This window comes from Onychomys torridus, chromosome X (assembly GCF_903995425.1).
Source record: "Onychomys torridus chromosome X, mOncTor1.1, whole genome shotgun sequence".
In the NCBI taxonomy this organism is placed as follows: Eukaryota; Metazoa; Chordata; class Mammalia; order Rodentia; family Cricetidae; genus Onychomys; species Onychomys torridus.
In genome coordinates, this window is record NC_050466.1 from 117,588,289 (window position 1) to 117,603,405 (window position 15,117).

The following is a 15,117-nucleotide window of genomic DNA, read 5'->3' on the forward strand; positions in this document are numbered from 1 at the left end:
TTAAACTCCCCTTAGGGCCTCTCAACGTATCTCTCTCCTCTTCTTTCTTTTATTCTATTATTGTACATGTACGGATGTTTTGTTTGTATGTATATCTGTGCACCACGTACATGTCTGATGCCTGTGGAGGCCAGAAAAGAGCATCTGGTACCCTGGAATTGGAGTTAAATATAGTTGTTAGTCACTGTGTGGGTGCTGGGAATTGAACCTGAGTCCTCCTGAAAAGCAGTCTGTGCTCTTAACTGCTGAGCCATCATCTCTTCAGCCTTACGTTCTTTTCTTTTTCTTTTTATCCATTCTATTTTTCCTCAATAGTTATTGTTGCATATACATATATAAATACATTCTGCTAAGTTAATTTAGTATTGCTCACATGTATATGTCTTGGAGGCTGACTACTTACTATTAGGTAATTAATTAGGGAGCTCATCCCTGGGGAGGAATGATTCTTTCTCTCAGAAGTCATTAATTGTCTATAGCTCTTCACCTAGGGTGGCATGTTGTGAGATTTCACCCATCTGGATACATTGGCATGTCAGCTGGCATTGTCATTGATCAGGCTACTACACATTGCTGAGAGTTTATAGGTGCTTTTTCTGTATAGAAGACAATCTCATGGCAGACCCTTTCCTGTGATGGTCCCCAAATGTACATCCTTAGATGTAGTGGTTGTGTTGTAGACATACCGGTGGAGGCTGGGCACCCCACGGCCAGGGGTGTTCTTTGCATTTTGACCAACTGGTTGGTACCTTTCTGTAATGGTGTATGTCTGTTTTGCTGCTGCTGCTGCTGCTGCAGCAAAACGTTTTCTTTGATGATATGTGAAAGTTATGCTTATCTGTGTGTATAAAGGTAATTATTAGAATGCATTTAGAAATTATACTGGTTTTAAAAAGTGGTGGTAGTATGCTCTCCTGTAGGGGTCATGACATCACCAGCCAAGGGTAGTTGATAGATTTATAGTACCAGATATGAATTCCCTGCTATTGAGCAGGCCTTAAGTTCAATTAGACAGCTGTTGGTTACCCTCAAGGTACAAGTGTCACTATTACACCTTTGGGGATATCTTCCCTTGCTGGTCATTGGTATTTATAGGTGTCAGAGCTGGGTTAAGACTTGAATTTGTCTTTCCTTTGGAAGATTACATATCTCCTTCTTGTACTGTGAAAGCTAATCCTCAGGAAGAAGGCTTCCATGTCATTTCCAGCTTGATTCCTCCAAGTTCTGTGTTCAAAGTGTGCGGTGTCTTCAGTGAGTGGGTGTCACCTTCAAATTCAGGGAGGCAACTAAACTAAAGTTTGGGGGGAATCTCATGGTCTCCCCTGACCAACAACTTTAAATGTTTGGGAGGAATCTCATGGGCTTCCCTGACCAATAACTTTAAACGAGGTTTCTCATGGTTGGTATTGGGATTTTTGTTAGATAAACTATGGAACATGTGAGTATGTGTGTGTTTATGCACACATACACACTTGTATATGTTATATGTAACTTTAGATAAGTATGAAATATATGCTTCCCTATGGATTTTTAAAGCATCTTTAGTGTTATTTATCTCTCCTCTCTCCCTTTGTGTTGCTGAAGAGGGAACAAGGCTGGGATCAGCTAAGTCTCGAAGCAAGGGAGATAGGTTGAAAGGGGAGGAAGGGGTTATCCCTGGCAAGCAGCTGCAGGCTAAGATAACCGGAAGGGAAAAGGAGGGAAGGCAAAGCACTGGTATGCACAGAAAGCATAGAATAAAGCTGTTCTCAGGTCAAAAAATTCTCGTCACACATAGTCTGTGTCTCTAAATAAATACACAACACATTTTCCAATAGCTTTTCCAGTCTGGCAGCAAAACTTGTCAGCTTTTGGTAAAAGCATTCCTCTACAGGTAAATATCACAACAAAATGCCAGTGCCGCCCCCCCCCCCCCGCCCCAAAAAGAGAAGCATTGGTGCTGACATCATTTTCAAATGCCTTTGAATTTATAGGTTTGGGGATTGAAATGAAAAGTACCAGTGGCTTTAAGTCACCTGTAGCAGTAAGGAGAGCAGTTAGGGGAATATAGATTCTCATTCTCATTCTCTCTCTCTCTCTCTCTCTCTCTCTCTCTCTCTCTCTCTCTCTCTTTCTCTCTCTCTCTCTTTCCTTCAGAATTTGGTGTTATTCACCAATGAGTTATACTGTGGCTGGAGTTTTCTCCAGTCCTGCCCAACCCCACGGACCCCACAACCACTTATAAGATAATCACTCAGATTAATTAAACTACTCGACCATTAGCTCAGGCCTACCACTGTCTAGATCAGCCCATTTATATTAATCTATACAGTGCTCATGGCTTACCAGTATCTTACATGTTGGTACTCATCACTGCGGCTGGCAGCATCTCCTGACTCAGCCTTCTTCCACCCAGCATTCTCCTCCCTCCTTGTCCCACCTACACTATCCTTCTTGCCTGGCTACTGGCCAATCAGTGTTTTTATTTATCAATCAATCATAGCAACATATATTCACAGCATACAGGACATCCCACAGCATTATACTATGGAGAAAAAGAAAAGTACACCATGGAAGACCATTTAATTGCTGTTTTAAAGATTTATTTTGTTTATGTGAACATGTCCATGGAGGCCCGAAGAGGAAGTCAGATTCCCAGGGGCTAGAGTTACAGGTGGCTCACAGAAGTGGGTCCTCTGGTAATGCAATGTGCTTTTAACCACTGAGCTATCTCTCCAGCCCCAGGTAAGACCATTTAAATAGCAGAACTGGTCTTTTTCTAATAGACAGCATCCATACACCTCCAGATATATTATAGAAATTACTCTCAGGAACTCTTTCCTTCCTTTCTTCCCCCAACTCCTCCTCCCAGACCCCCCCAATTTCCCCACCCATCCAAATCCACACCCCTTTGCAGCTAGTTTTCCTGCCTGGCCCAGGGTCAGGACAAATCTCTTTCACCCACAAGTCCTGCAGCAGCTCAGACCCAATCGAGTAAACACACAGAGACTTACATTGCTTTCAAACTGTATGGCTGTGGCAGGCTTCTTGTTATCTAGTTCTTCTATCTTAAATTAACCCATTTCTATTAGTCTGTAAGTTGCCACGTGTCTCGTGGCTTACCTGTACCTTATATCTTGCTTGTCATGGCGGCGGCTGGCAGTGTCTCTCTCCCTCAGTCTTCAGCTTCCCAGAATTCTCCTTTCTCCTTGTCCCACCTATACTTCCTGCCTGGCTACTGGCCAATCAGTGTTTTATTTATTAACCAATCAGAGCAACACATTTAACATACAGAACATCCCACAGCACCCCTTTTTTCCTCACTCATTAGGATACAAACAGACATCTAAGAAAGTGGACACAAGCCCACAAACTAGAATAGGACAAAACAAACAAAAAAAACGAAGTAAAGAAAAAGCACAAGAAACATATATAGATGCAGAAACACAGACAGAAAACCAGTAAAAATATAAAACCAGAAATCATTTATATATATACATACATACATACATACATGCAAGGGACCTGCATGGAAAAAAAGAAAACCTGACAAAACTTTATGAGACCAAGAACCTCTAAAAATGTCATTGAGCTAGTTTTTGTTGGCCATCTATTATTGGGCATGGGTACTAGCCTTATATGTATACTCAGTGAGACTCCATTGTGTTAGGGATGTGGGCTTGTGTCCACTTTCCATCTCAGTACCGGGACCCCATCAGTCTCACACATTTCCAGGCCCTATGCAAGTTGCCACAGTCTCTGTGAGTTCATATGTGCATTGGCTCTGCTGTGTTTAGAGGGCCTTGTTTCCTTGGTGTTCTCCATCCCCTCTGGCCCTTAAACTTTTCTGCCTCCTCCTCTGCAGAGTTCACTGAGCCCTGAGAGGATGAATTTGGGGATGGAGATGCCCCGTTTAAGGCTTGAGTGTTCCAAAATCTCTCACTCTGCACTGTCCAGCAGTGGGTCACTGTATTTATTATCATCTGCTTCAGGAAGGAGTTTCTCTGATAATGGTTGAGCAAGACACTGATCTATGAGTACAGCAGAGTGTCATTAGGAGCCATTTTATTCAAACATTCCTTTAGCAGAACAGTGTATTTGGTTTTACACTAGGTCCCTGGCCTATCTATTCTCACGTTCTTGACAACCAAGCAGTGTCAAGTATGGGTTCCATCTCCTGGAGGGGACCTTAAATCCCATCAGATACTGACTGGTTACTTCCACAAGCTTTGTGCCACTGTTACCATGGGTTCATCTTACAGACAGGACAGCATTGTAGATTGAAGGGCCTGTATGTCTCTCTCCTTTGGTAGTGTGCTGAGCAATTTCCAGTAGCATGAACACTAGTCAGTATGGGTGAAGGCTCTATGTATGCACAGGCTCAACTTCTCCATGTTAAATGAGTTGTGTAGATATTGTCTTCGGCAATAGGGCCTTACCATCAGTTTGTGGAGAGCAACAACTAGCCTTGGCAATAGCCTGAGTCATTTGGGGGTTACTTTTTTTCTTAACATATAAACAATGTGAGTGAAATATCTGTTCATAAATAAGTACTGATATGGAAATACGGAAAACCTCACGATGACAAAAGGGTTCTCTGCTGTGGATATCACTATGTATAAATAAAACACTGATTTGCCAGTAGCCAGGCAGGAAGTATAGGCAGGACTAACAGAGAGGAGAATTGAGAAAACAGGAAGGGAGAAGGAGACACTACAGCAGCAGCCAGGACAAGGAAGATGTAAGGTGCCAGTAAGCCACAAGCCACGTGGCAAAGTATAGATTAATAAAAATGGGCTGAATATAAGAGTAAGAGCTAGACAATGGTAGGCCTGAGCTAATGGCCAAGCAATTTCAATAATATAAATGTCTGTGTCCTAGAGACAGAAACACAGCAAAAGATAGTGAGTGTAGGACTTGCCAGGATGGGAAAGGAGTTTCTTAATACTGTTTTAACAAATTACAGCGACTCCCTCAGTATCCCGCAGCATAGTGCTTCTAGAATGCCCTCAGACCAAAGCATGGGGGAACTCAAGTTACTTGCACAAAACACCACAAAATTTCCATATAACATATGTGCTTTTCTCAATATACCTTCATCTGCTTTGGACTGCTTGAAATACTAAAACAAGAGGCTAGAGAGACTGCTCAGCTGTTAAGAGCCCTTACTACCCTTGAAGAAGACCTGAGTTTGATTCCCAGATATTGGCCTACAAACATCTGTAACTCCAGTTACAAGGAATCCCATGCTCCTTCTGACCACTTCAGGTACCAAGCAAGCATGTGGTGCACAGACATGCTCCTACGCAAAAGCAGCTATATACATAAAATGATAAATTGTTCGTTAAAAGGCTTAAATACTGAATACTATGTACAGCCTGTTAAACTCATTAAACTCCATTGCTCGGGGAATGTTGGCAGGAACACGTACAGGAACATATTTTAGAAAAAAATATCCCATCCAGGGTTCCTTGAACATACAGAGGTGGAATAGGGGCTAGACAGAGGCAACTGTATCACAAATGTAGTAGTTTAAGATAATGCATATTTATTATTTTACAGTTATGGAGGTTAGAAATTACTTTAAAAGGTGACTAAGGCAAATGTGTTCTGAGGGTTCCTTTCCTGGTAACATCACTATGGGAAAATCTTCTTTGGTTTTCTGCACAGCTTCTGGAGCCAGATTACATTCTATGGCTACTATATTCCTTCCATCTTCAAAGCTAAAAATGGACTTTCCAGCTCCTCTGTTTCTATGCTGCTTTCTTCAAACACAGAACCTTATGCCACACCTAAGTACTCTTGCAGTTATATTGGGCAGAACAATCCAGCAAAATTGTGTGTTAAATGCTGCAATTAATAACCATAGTTCCACCTGCAATTTCAATTCTCCTTGGCCAAATAACATATAGTCACATATCCTGGGTATGGACTTGGGGTTGTTATTTTTACTAAACACTGTGTGGATGCTTAAATGAATTTCTAAATGGGCAAAGCCAACTGCTTCAGTGTGGGCTTCATGTCACTGCTGATTTTCCCACAAAGCAAGCACAGAAAAGAGAGAAAGAAGAGCAGAGGTAATTTTGTGGGTGAGGCAAAAGGAAAGATTCAAAATCAGCCAGGTGTGGGTCTTAAGGGAAAATATGCATGGAGGGTCCTTTCCCTGAGACATACAGTGAACCTAGGTAGCTAGCTAGCTAGGGCTGAGATCCAAGCTAGTTAATCCCTCCTGCGTCTGCACGCTGTCAAATATGAAGGCTTGGACATGACTGGCAAGAGAAGATTTCAGAGAACCAATCGGCAAGGAAAACTGAACAGGCCTAAACTGGGTCCCAACACTTGGCTGTGGGACAGCTGAGAGGCAGGACTCTATGACACCCTGCAAATACTGACAGGAAAAGAGCACTGTGGGACAGGCAATAAATAATCAGAAGGTATTGCTACTTAGACTCATCCTCTCTCTCTCCATCCCCCTCTCTCTCCCTCCCTTCTTCTCTCCTTGTCTCTCCCTCTCTTTTTCTTTCCCTCCTTTCCTCTCTGCCTCTGTCTCCCCTTTGGAATAGGGGCACTGGTGGGGGATGTAAAGGAAGCCCCCATTTCAGAAGTGCCTTCCTCCTCTTCATGGTTGCATGAGCCAGTGAAAGGAAACATGGGAGAAACAACAGGAACCTACTGGCTGGCTGTTGCTAGGTCACCTGTCCCCTCTCAGGCTGCAGTACTGACAGTCCCCCTCCCCTTCCATTGGCGTCAAAAAAGGGCGGAAAATGGGAGGGGGAGTAGAGAGGGAGCATTAGGATGAGTAGGCAATGTCCAGCCTCGTTCTGAGGTGCAGATGTACCAAGGGGCCCCACTCAGTATCCATCCGCTGCTCCCTCCTGCTCCCCAACTCCAGACACCCCCCTTCATATAGTCCGTCCTCTCCCCCCCACCTCCCCAAAAGCCCTCATAGACCCTAGCTCTCAGCCATCCCACACACTGTAGTGGCGCCAGAAAAGTGGTGGTGGTCTCTGGTTAGGGCGAACAGGGGTCTGCGGAAGCCCAGGGGCGAGACCCACCCCTCCGAGTGGAGGGGGCTGCCTCCGGCCCCGCCCACTCGGAGTCGGAACTAGGGTGGGCCCGGGAGGGGGCGTCGAGCCCAGCGCGCCGTATCCCTCCGCCCCTTCCCGACACCCTCGAGGCGAGCTGCTCCTGCCGCATCCTGCGCAGCAGCCCCTGCCCGTTTGGTGCAGAGGCGTGGGGGCGGGACGCGGCTCTGCCATTGCACTCGCGCGCAAAGCGGCGGTGAGAGCACAGTGAGCGGAGCTGCGGAGGACGGAGCACAGCCGGGAGCAGACGGGGACGCGGGGGGAGCCCGGAGACCTGGGCCGTGCGCCTGGCCAGGCAAGTGGGGGTGTGTCGAGGGCTGGGGCGGCCGCGCACTGCGGACCACCGCCCGGCCCTGACAGTGCGGTGGAGGCGAGCGGGTCGTGGGGGCTCCCTGCAGTGGTGGCGGATCCCGGAGATCTAGGCGGTGAGGAGGAAGCGGGAACGCGGCTCGGGCCGCGGGCACGGGTGGGGGTGGGTGGGGGTGTGGGGAGGGCGGCTGAGTGTGATGGTCTGGAGGCTGGCGCACCAGACAGCCTGACAGCCTCCCTTCAGGTGTCAGTCTGGACCATGGGAAAGATTATGGGGTAGGAAGCTGCGGGAGAAATGGCGGTGCGGGAGTTGGGAGGGGGCGCCGGGAGCCCACGGGTGTGTGTATGTGGGGGGTGCAAGGCTGATGTCCAGTTCTGGGGCCAGCTCAGCTGGTGGGTGGTGAGTCGCCTTGGCTACTAGGGCTCTGGTCTGTTTCCGGAGAGGGGCCCTTGTACCCTGCGTCCTGGGTGCTGTCCCTTCCCACAGGCTCCTGCTTGATGGCAAAGTCTCCTCTCTGCGCGGTAGGTCTGGCGTACTCTGACAGGCCACAGTGAGCATCTGTAGACCAGAGGCTTGAGGGAAGAGGAACAGGAAAATGACCTGGATTTCTGGAGGTGTGTGGCAATGGGAGTGGGCTCCAGACAGTGACTGGAGATGCGAAAAGGGTGGGGGTGACAGACCAGAACAGGTGGGGTATCCATTAGTGTCTCCTAATCTCATTTCTCACAGCCTTTCAGGTATTTTCCCCAATGCCCTTTCCCTCTCTCCCAAATTTGGGGTCTGAAAAGATGGTTTGGGGATGATGACGGAGTCATAAATCCAAGGACCACTTGAGAACCTGCCTTCTAGAATGTGCGGCGCCCTTCCCCCATTTTTTGCTGCGCAAGGCGAGGAAATGTGGCCACCTAGTGGCGAATCCTCAGAATTGCAGAAGGACTAATAAGTATGACATCAAGAAGTGGGTGTTACCACAGAAACCCTGCAGCCAGGCAAAATGGAACTAGAATGTTCCAGCAGTGGGACCCTAAATGCTGAAAGACACATGATCTGACTCTTATCCTTGGTGGTGTTCTTCTCAACTGAATCAGCTGCTGCCATCATTTCCCGATTGCCTTGCATTTTCATCTCTTTGTCCACAGGTCTGCTTTAAGGCTGGTCAGTTCTGCAAGAAAGAAAGAAGACATCGAGGAGACTGTCTCAGATCTCTGGAAGTTGGTGAGAATCAGGGGCAGTGCAGGAGCCAGGTACTGAGCAGACAAATGCAGACTACTGTAACCCAAGAGGGTGCATGATGTCTTTGCTGCCCCCTAAATTTGCCTACAGCTGATGCCATCATTTCCTGATTTTCTTACATTTTCATCTCTTTGTCCACAGGCCTGCTTTAAGGCTGGTCAGTTCTGCAAGAAAGAAAGAAGACATCGAGGAGACTGTCTCAGATCTCTGGAAGTTGGTGAGATCAGGGGCAGTGCAGGAGTCAGGTACTGAGCAGACAAATGCAGACTGCTGTAACCCAAGAGGGTGCATGATGTCTTTGCTGCCCCCTAAACTTGCCTACAGCTGATGCCATCATTTCCTGATTTTCTTACATTTTCATCTCTTTGTCCACAGGCCTGCTTTAAGGCTGGTCAGTTCTGCAAGAAAGAAAGAAGACATCGAGGAGACTGTCTCAGATCTCTGGAAGTTGGTGAGATCAGGGGCAGTGCAGGAGTCAGGTACTGAGCAGACAAATGCAGACTGCTATAACCTAAGAGGGTGCATGATGTCTTTGCTGCCCCCTAAATTTGCCTACAGCTGATGCCATCATTTCCCGATTGTCTTGCATTTTCATCTCTTTGTCCACAGGCCTGCTTTAAGGCTGGTCAATTCTGTAAGAAAGAAAGAAGACATCGAGGAGACTGTCTCAGATCTCTGGAAGTTGGTGAGATCAGGGGCAGTGCAGGAGTCAGGTACTGAGCAGACAAATGCAGACTGCTATAACCCAAGAGGGTGCATGATGTCTTTGCTGCCCCCTAAATTTGCCTACAGCTGATGCCATCATTTCCCGATTGTCTTGCATTTTCATCTCTTTGTCCACAGGCCTGCTTTAAGGCTGGTCAATTCTGCAAGAAAGAAAGAAGACATCGAGGAGACTGTCTCAGGTCTCTCAGGTTGGTGAGAATCAGGGACAGTGCAGGAGTCAGGTACTGAGCAGACAAATGCAGACTGCTGTAACCCAAGAGGGTGCATGATGTCTTTGCTGCCCCCTAAATTTGCCTACAGCTGATGCCATCATTTCCCGATTGTCTTGCATTTTCATCTCTTTGTCCACAGGCCTGCTTTAAGGCTGGTCAATTCTGCAAGAAAGAAAGAAGACATCGAGGAGACTGTCTCAGGTCTCTCAGGTTGGTGAGAATCAGGGACAGTGCAGGAGTCAGGTACTGAGCAGACAAATGCAGACTGCTGTAACCCAAGAGGGTGCATGATGTCCTTACTGCCCCCTAAATTTGCTCACTGCCACAGCATCTTTTGTTTCCTTTCAGAGATACTAGGAATGGTGAGGGTAGATGTGAGTTAGTCTGTGATGCATAAGACAAGACCTGAGAGCTGGGACCAGGGAACATAAACTTTAGATAGAAAGCAGGTGTGATTTTGTTATTGTCTGTTTGGGCTCAGACATGTGTGCCTGTATACCAAGCATTGAGACTCCATTTTCTTTTATGCATTTGTAGGACTCCCTGCCCTTATCTGTTGGTCTTAATACCACCTGAACATAGAAAAGTGGAGAGAATCGCACCACATCGAGGAAGGTTGGTATGGGAGAGGGTTCACTTTCAGATGGGGGTAGTAGAGATCACCCAAGAGTGACTACTGTGAGATTTGGGGGCTCCCATTTCTAGCGTGTGGACTGTCTCGTCAATCCTGTCCCTGTTTTCCAGCAGGCAGAGGGAACATAGAGGTTTTCTGATAGCTGAGCATCATGCCCCACTCAGCATCATGCCCCAGTGTCTCTGTGGAAGTTTCAACAGGAGGCAACAGATTGTAGAAGACTGACTTCCTCGTTTTTTCTCTTCCTAGATCAGCTGCAGTGGCTGCTTGGTGGTGCTGGGGTTGCTGCTGACCAGTGCAATCAACAGGTCTGCACCCACCTAGGACCTGTCCATCCTCCTCTGGCTCGGTTTCGCCTCTTCTGAACTGTATCTGTGTTATTGACTGAGATTGTGCTTGGGTAGGAATCTTATTGGTGCCAGATTGGTGGTTTACCCCTGCTACTCACTCTATCTCTTGGATCATCAAACAGTCAGTGTGTGAAGATACAGTGCTGTGGCAGATCTATTTTTGAGACTGGGGCTTTGGTAGGCATTCTTAATTGAGCCTTCTCTCTAATTTTTACCATGACTGGGGCAGAAGTTGAGACTGGGTCTCAGGCCAAACCTGATAAGAAGCCTCAGGAAGAGGTTGTGGGTGGGGCTGATCGAGAAAGTGAAGTCCCTCTGGTGGTCAGACCCAAAGTCAGGCCCCAGGCTCCAGCAACAAGTGGAGCAAGGCCCAAAACTGAATCAAAATCTTCATCTCGGGCAAGGCCTAAAACTGAGCCCCAGTCAGGGTCTGGAACGAGACCCAAAAATGGTGCCCAGGCACTGCCTGGAGCAAGGCCTAGATCTGAGGCCCAGGTAATGACTGGTGCCAGGCCCAAAACTGATGCCAGGGCAGTAGGTGGTGCTCGCCCTAAGACTGAGGCCAAGCCAATCCCGGGAGCAAGGCCTAAGGATGATGCCCAAGCATGGGCCCAGAGGGAGGCAATGTCACGGGCTAGGAGAGCACCATTATCTAATGCTGTCACATGGCCACTGGTCAATGCTGAGTCTGAGTCTTCATCAGTTACTAAATCTAAGAGTATGTCTATGGATAGAGAACTGGTCAATATGACCCAGGGTCGGGCTGGAATCCAGCCCTGGTTTGGACCAGGAGAGGAGGCTAATTCGGGTTCTTGGTGCTATCCCAGGCCCAGAGCCAGAGAGGAGACTTCTAATGAGTCTGGGTTTTGGTCAGCAGATGAAAGCTCTACAATGTCTTCTTTCTGGACTGGAGAGGAGACCAGTATCAGATCATGGCCCAGGGAAGAGGCAACTACTAGGTCCAGGCACAGGGCTAAACATCAGACTAATGCCAGGTCCAGGCCCAGGTCCAAACCAGAGCCCTATATTGATTCTGGGTCTGGGTCTGAGGATGAGGCGGGGAACCCATTCGGCTTTTGGGCTGGAGAAAACACCAATGACTTGTTTAGGCCCAGAGGCAGGGACGAGGCAAATGAGAGACCTAAGATCAGGACAAAGAGGGGGGACTATTTCCAATCTGAATCTGAAGATGAGTTCTATAAAGAGTCCTGGGTTTTGCCTGGGGAAGAAGCTAATAGATTCAGACGCAGAGACAAGGAAGAGTCTAATCACATCTTAAAAAACAGGAACCCAAAAGATGTTGAAAACAGTGACAGGGCCAAACAAGAATCCAGGTTTGAGGAGGAAGTGATTATTGGCTCCTGGTTCTGGGCAGAACAAGAGACTAGCTTGGAGGCTGGAGCTTCAGCAATCTGTGAATCTGAACCAGGGGCTGAAGAGGGAGCCATTGGTGGATCTTTGTTCTGGACCGAAGAAAAGCCCACTTTGGGGGCTGCGGCCAGAGATGAGGTCAGGCCTGAGTCTGAAGAAGAGGCCATATTTGGGTCCTGGTTCTGGGATAGAGATGAGGCCTGCTTTGACCTAAATCCCACTCCTGTGTACAAGGCCAAGAGCAGGTTCAGAAATTCAGCTGAGGAGCTTAATGTAGCATCTAGGCCCAAAACCTGGGATGAAGTTACTGTTGAATTCAAACCTGGTATTTGCCGTGGGCTTGGCTTCCCCTTTAGAATCTCTGAAGGGGATTCTGAAAATTCTGAGGCAAAAGCCAAGAATGCAGAACTTGGTGCAGAAGGGGAAGAGCAGGAATCTGGGCTTCAGCCTGATCTGCCTGAGCCCGAGTTCCCATTTCAGTATGATCCCTCTTACCGATCAGTTCAGGAAATAAGAGCACACCTCAAGGCCAAGGAAAGTACACAGCCCGAGAATTGGTCTTGCAGCTGCATACAGTGTGAGCTTAAAATTGGCTCTGCAGAGTTTGAAGAGCTCCTTCTGCTAATGGACAAAATTCGTGATCCTTTTATCCACGAAATATCTAAAATTGCAATGGGTATGAGAACTGCTTCTCAGTTTACCCGTGATTTCATTCGAGATTCTGGTGTGGTCTCACTTATTGAAACCCTGATGAATTATCCTTCCTCCCGAGTTAGGACTAACTTTTTGGAGAATATGATCCACATGGCTCCACCTTATCCGAATCTAAACATGATTGAGACATTTATATGCCAAGTGTGTGAGGAAACCCTTGCACATGGTGTGAATTCACTTGAGCAGCTAACTGGAATAAGGATGCTTAGACACCTCACAATAACTACTGATTATCACACACTGATTGCCAATTATGTGTCTGGCTTTCTCAACTTATTGACCACGGGTAATGCAAGAACAAAGTTTCATGTTCTGAAAATGCTGTTGAACTTGTCTGAGAATCCTATGGTGGCAAAGAAACTATTCAGTGCCAAAGCTCTGTCAATATTTGTGGGTCTCTTCAACATAGAGGAGACAAACGATAACATTCAGATTGTTATCAAAATGTTTCAGAATATCAGTAATATTGTCAAAAGTGGAGCAATGTCTTTAATTGATGATGATTTCAGTCTTGAGCCACTTGTTTCTGCATTCCATGAGTTTGAAGAGCTGGCTAAACGACTACAAATCCAAATAGACAATCAAAATGATCCCGAGGAGGGACAGTAAAGTCAGTGTGATTAACCACCTGCCACTGATCAGCCTTATGTTCCCAAAGAGCCCCAAATAGTGCTTTGGTGTTCCCAGTCTGGTTCTGTGTTGTAACTTATATTTTTAATGCTAATGTTAAACTTGTCAAACTCTTGTTGTGAGCTGGATCATTTGTGGATGCCAAAATGAATATCAGAACTGAAAACACATTTGTTGCTATTTGTCTTACTGTCCAGATTGTGGTATTTTTAGTGTTGAGCTCCCAGTGAACCAAGTCATATGAGTAAGCTACCCTGCTATGTGTTCTTTAAACATGTGGTTCTCTACTTGAGTCTGTGTTTTCAATAAAGTTCAATGTTGAAATTGCCATAAATGACCCTTCTTCACTTTCAAAACCAGGTGCAGATACATCATACACATTCTAAAATAAATGATTAATATTAGAACAAACACATGCTTACTAGAAAATCCTATTTTAGGTAGGGAGACTACTGTGGGCTTTGGCACTCAAGAAATGCTTCAAAGAAGTGGGACCTAGAAAGTCACTGAAGAGTAAGCATTCTTGGAAATGAACCAGGGTGATGTGAAGAAAAGTGTGTGGTAGGAAAATCTGTTCCAGTAACATGGGTGAAATAAGTGAGAGGAGATTAGAAAGTAATATAGTTGGAAAATTAGGATAAGGTAAGTTTTGAGGAACTGTGTAATCCAAACAGTAGTTAACAGTTCCAAGTATAGGTTTTGCTTCAATACTACTAAAGGGTGAATGAAAAGGACTCTCACTCAGTGGTCCTCAATCTACGGATTGTGACCCCTTCAACAAACCTCTGTTGCCAAAAAATATTTACAATTTATAACAGTAGCAAATTTATAGTTGTGAAGTAGCAACAGAAATAACTTTATGGTTGGGGGTCACCACAACATGAGGAAACCTCTCAAGGGAAGGTTGAGGACCACCACGTCTAATTAAATGGGCTCAGAAGTAATATTTCTTGTATGATGATAGTCCAAGGAAAGTATTAACCATCGAAATAACTATGTATGGATTTACTTATTGACATGAAACAACATTAGTAATTTATATATAGCAACTAGAGAAGAATTTGGCATCATATTTGAAAAAATAGCTATTACTTTAAAATTTGTGTATAAATAAAATGTCTGAGCTCATTGTGACTAAAGCAGCTTCATATAGCCCTTATCTGAATTAAAATATACAAACTTAAATTCTTAGAGACAGGCATTTAAGAAACACAAAATTTAGCATAACATACAAAAGTTAATATGTTCCCATCTAATGTGACTCTGTTTGTAGACGGGCATGCCGGGAAAGGGTATGTTTGTATAAATGATGAACCTAAAGTATTAAAGAAAGGTTAGAGATAAAGTGATTTAGAAAAGATACAGATGAATGAAACTTCAGAACCAAGATTACTGTTTGTATTAGGCTGTTGATGGTACAAAAAATGAAATTTCTCATGTAATTATTACACTCAAACAATCATAACATTTCCTTTTTTAGGTGGCAACAAAATTCTGCATCTAGACAGTGGTGATGGTTGCAACAACCTTGAGAATTTACTTATGTCACTGAATTGTACACTTTAAACTGATTAAAATGGTAAGTTTTATGTCCTGCTTATTTTGCCACAACAAAAAAGTCACAGGCTACAACAAGCCTTCACACAGGAGTATTTCATAGGTCAAGAAATAGAAAAATTGTGGGAAACAGAAAAGGTTTTGTCATTTTTAGACAGAAGAAAAATATTTATTTTCTTTGGTCTGAGAATGCTATATATTTTCAAACAGATAAAATTGTGACTTGTATTAATAAAATGGGAGCATGGTGCAAGAATTTTACCAACACAATGAATAACTGCTAATAATAGTCAAAGGGGATAGATGTCTATTCCAT

General features: G+C 45.4%; 1 protein-coding gene across 9 annotated transcripts in view; it reads left to right on the plus strand.

Annotated features, from left to right (window-relative positions):
* LOC118573717 (G-protein coupled receptor-associated sorting protein 2) overlaps positions 1-13,574 on the plus strand; it is a 53,642-nt gene extending 40,068 nt beyond the window's left edge. Inside the window, exons 1-10 of one of the 9 annotated variants that reach the window (XM_036174045.1) lie at positions 7,366-7,489; positions 7,900-7,988; positions 8,514-8,589; positions 8,749-8,852; positions 8,983-9,086; positions 9,217-9,320; positions 9,451-9,521; positions 9,685-9,755; positions 10,083-10,160; positions 10,429-13,574. In XM_036174045.1, the coding sequence (XP_036029938.1) occupies positions 10,746-13,223 (2,478 nt within the window). In that variant the 5' untranslated portion in view covers positions 7,366-7,489; positions 7,900-7,988; positions 8,514-8,589; ... (5 more) ...; positions 10,083-10,160; positions 10,429-10,745 and the 3' untranslated portion in view covers positions 13,224-13,574. Of the gene's footprint in view, positions 1-7,365; positions 7,490-7,563; positions 7,989-8,513; positions 8,619-8,748; positions 8,853-8,982; positions 9,087-9,216; positions 9,321-9,450; positions 9,555-9,684; positions 9,756-10,082; positions 10,161-10,428 lie in introns of those variants that run through there. The other 8 variants (XM_036174046.1, XM_036174044.1, XM_036174047.1 and 5 more) reach the window with 8 other exon arrangements.
* The last annotated feature ends 1,543 nt before the right edge of the window (positions 13,575-15,117 follow it).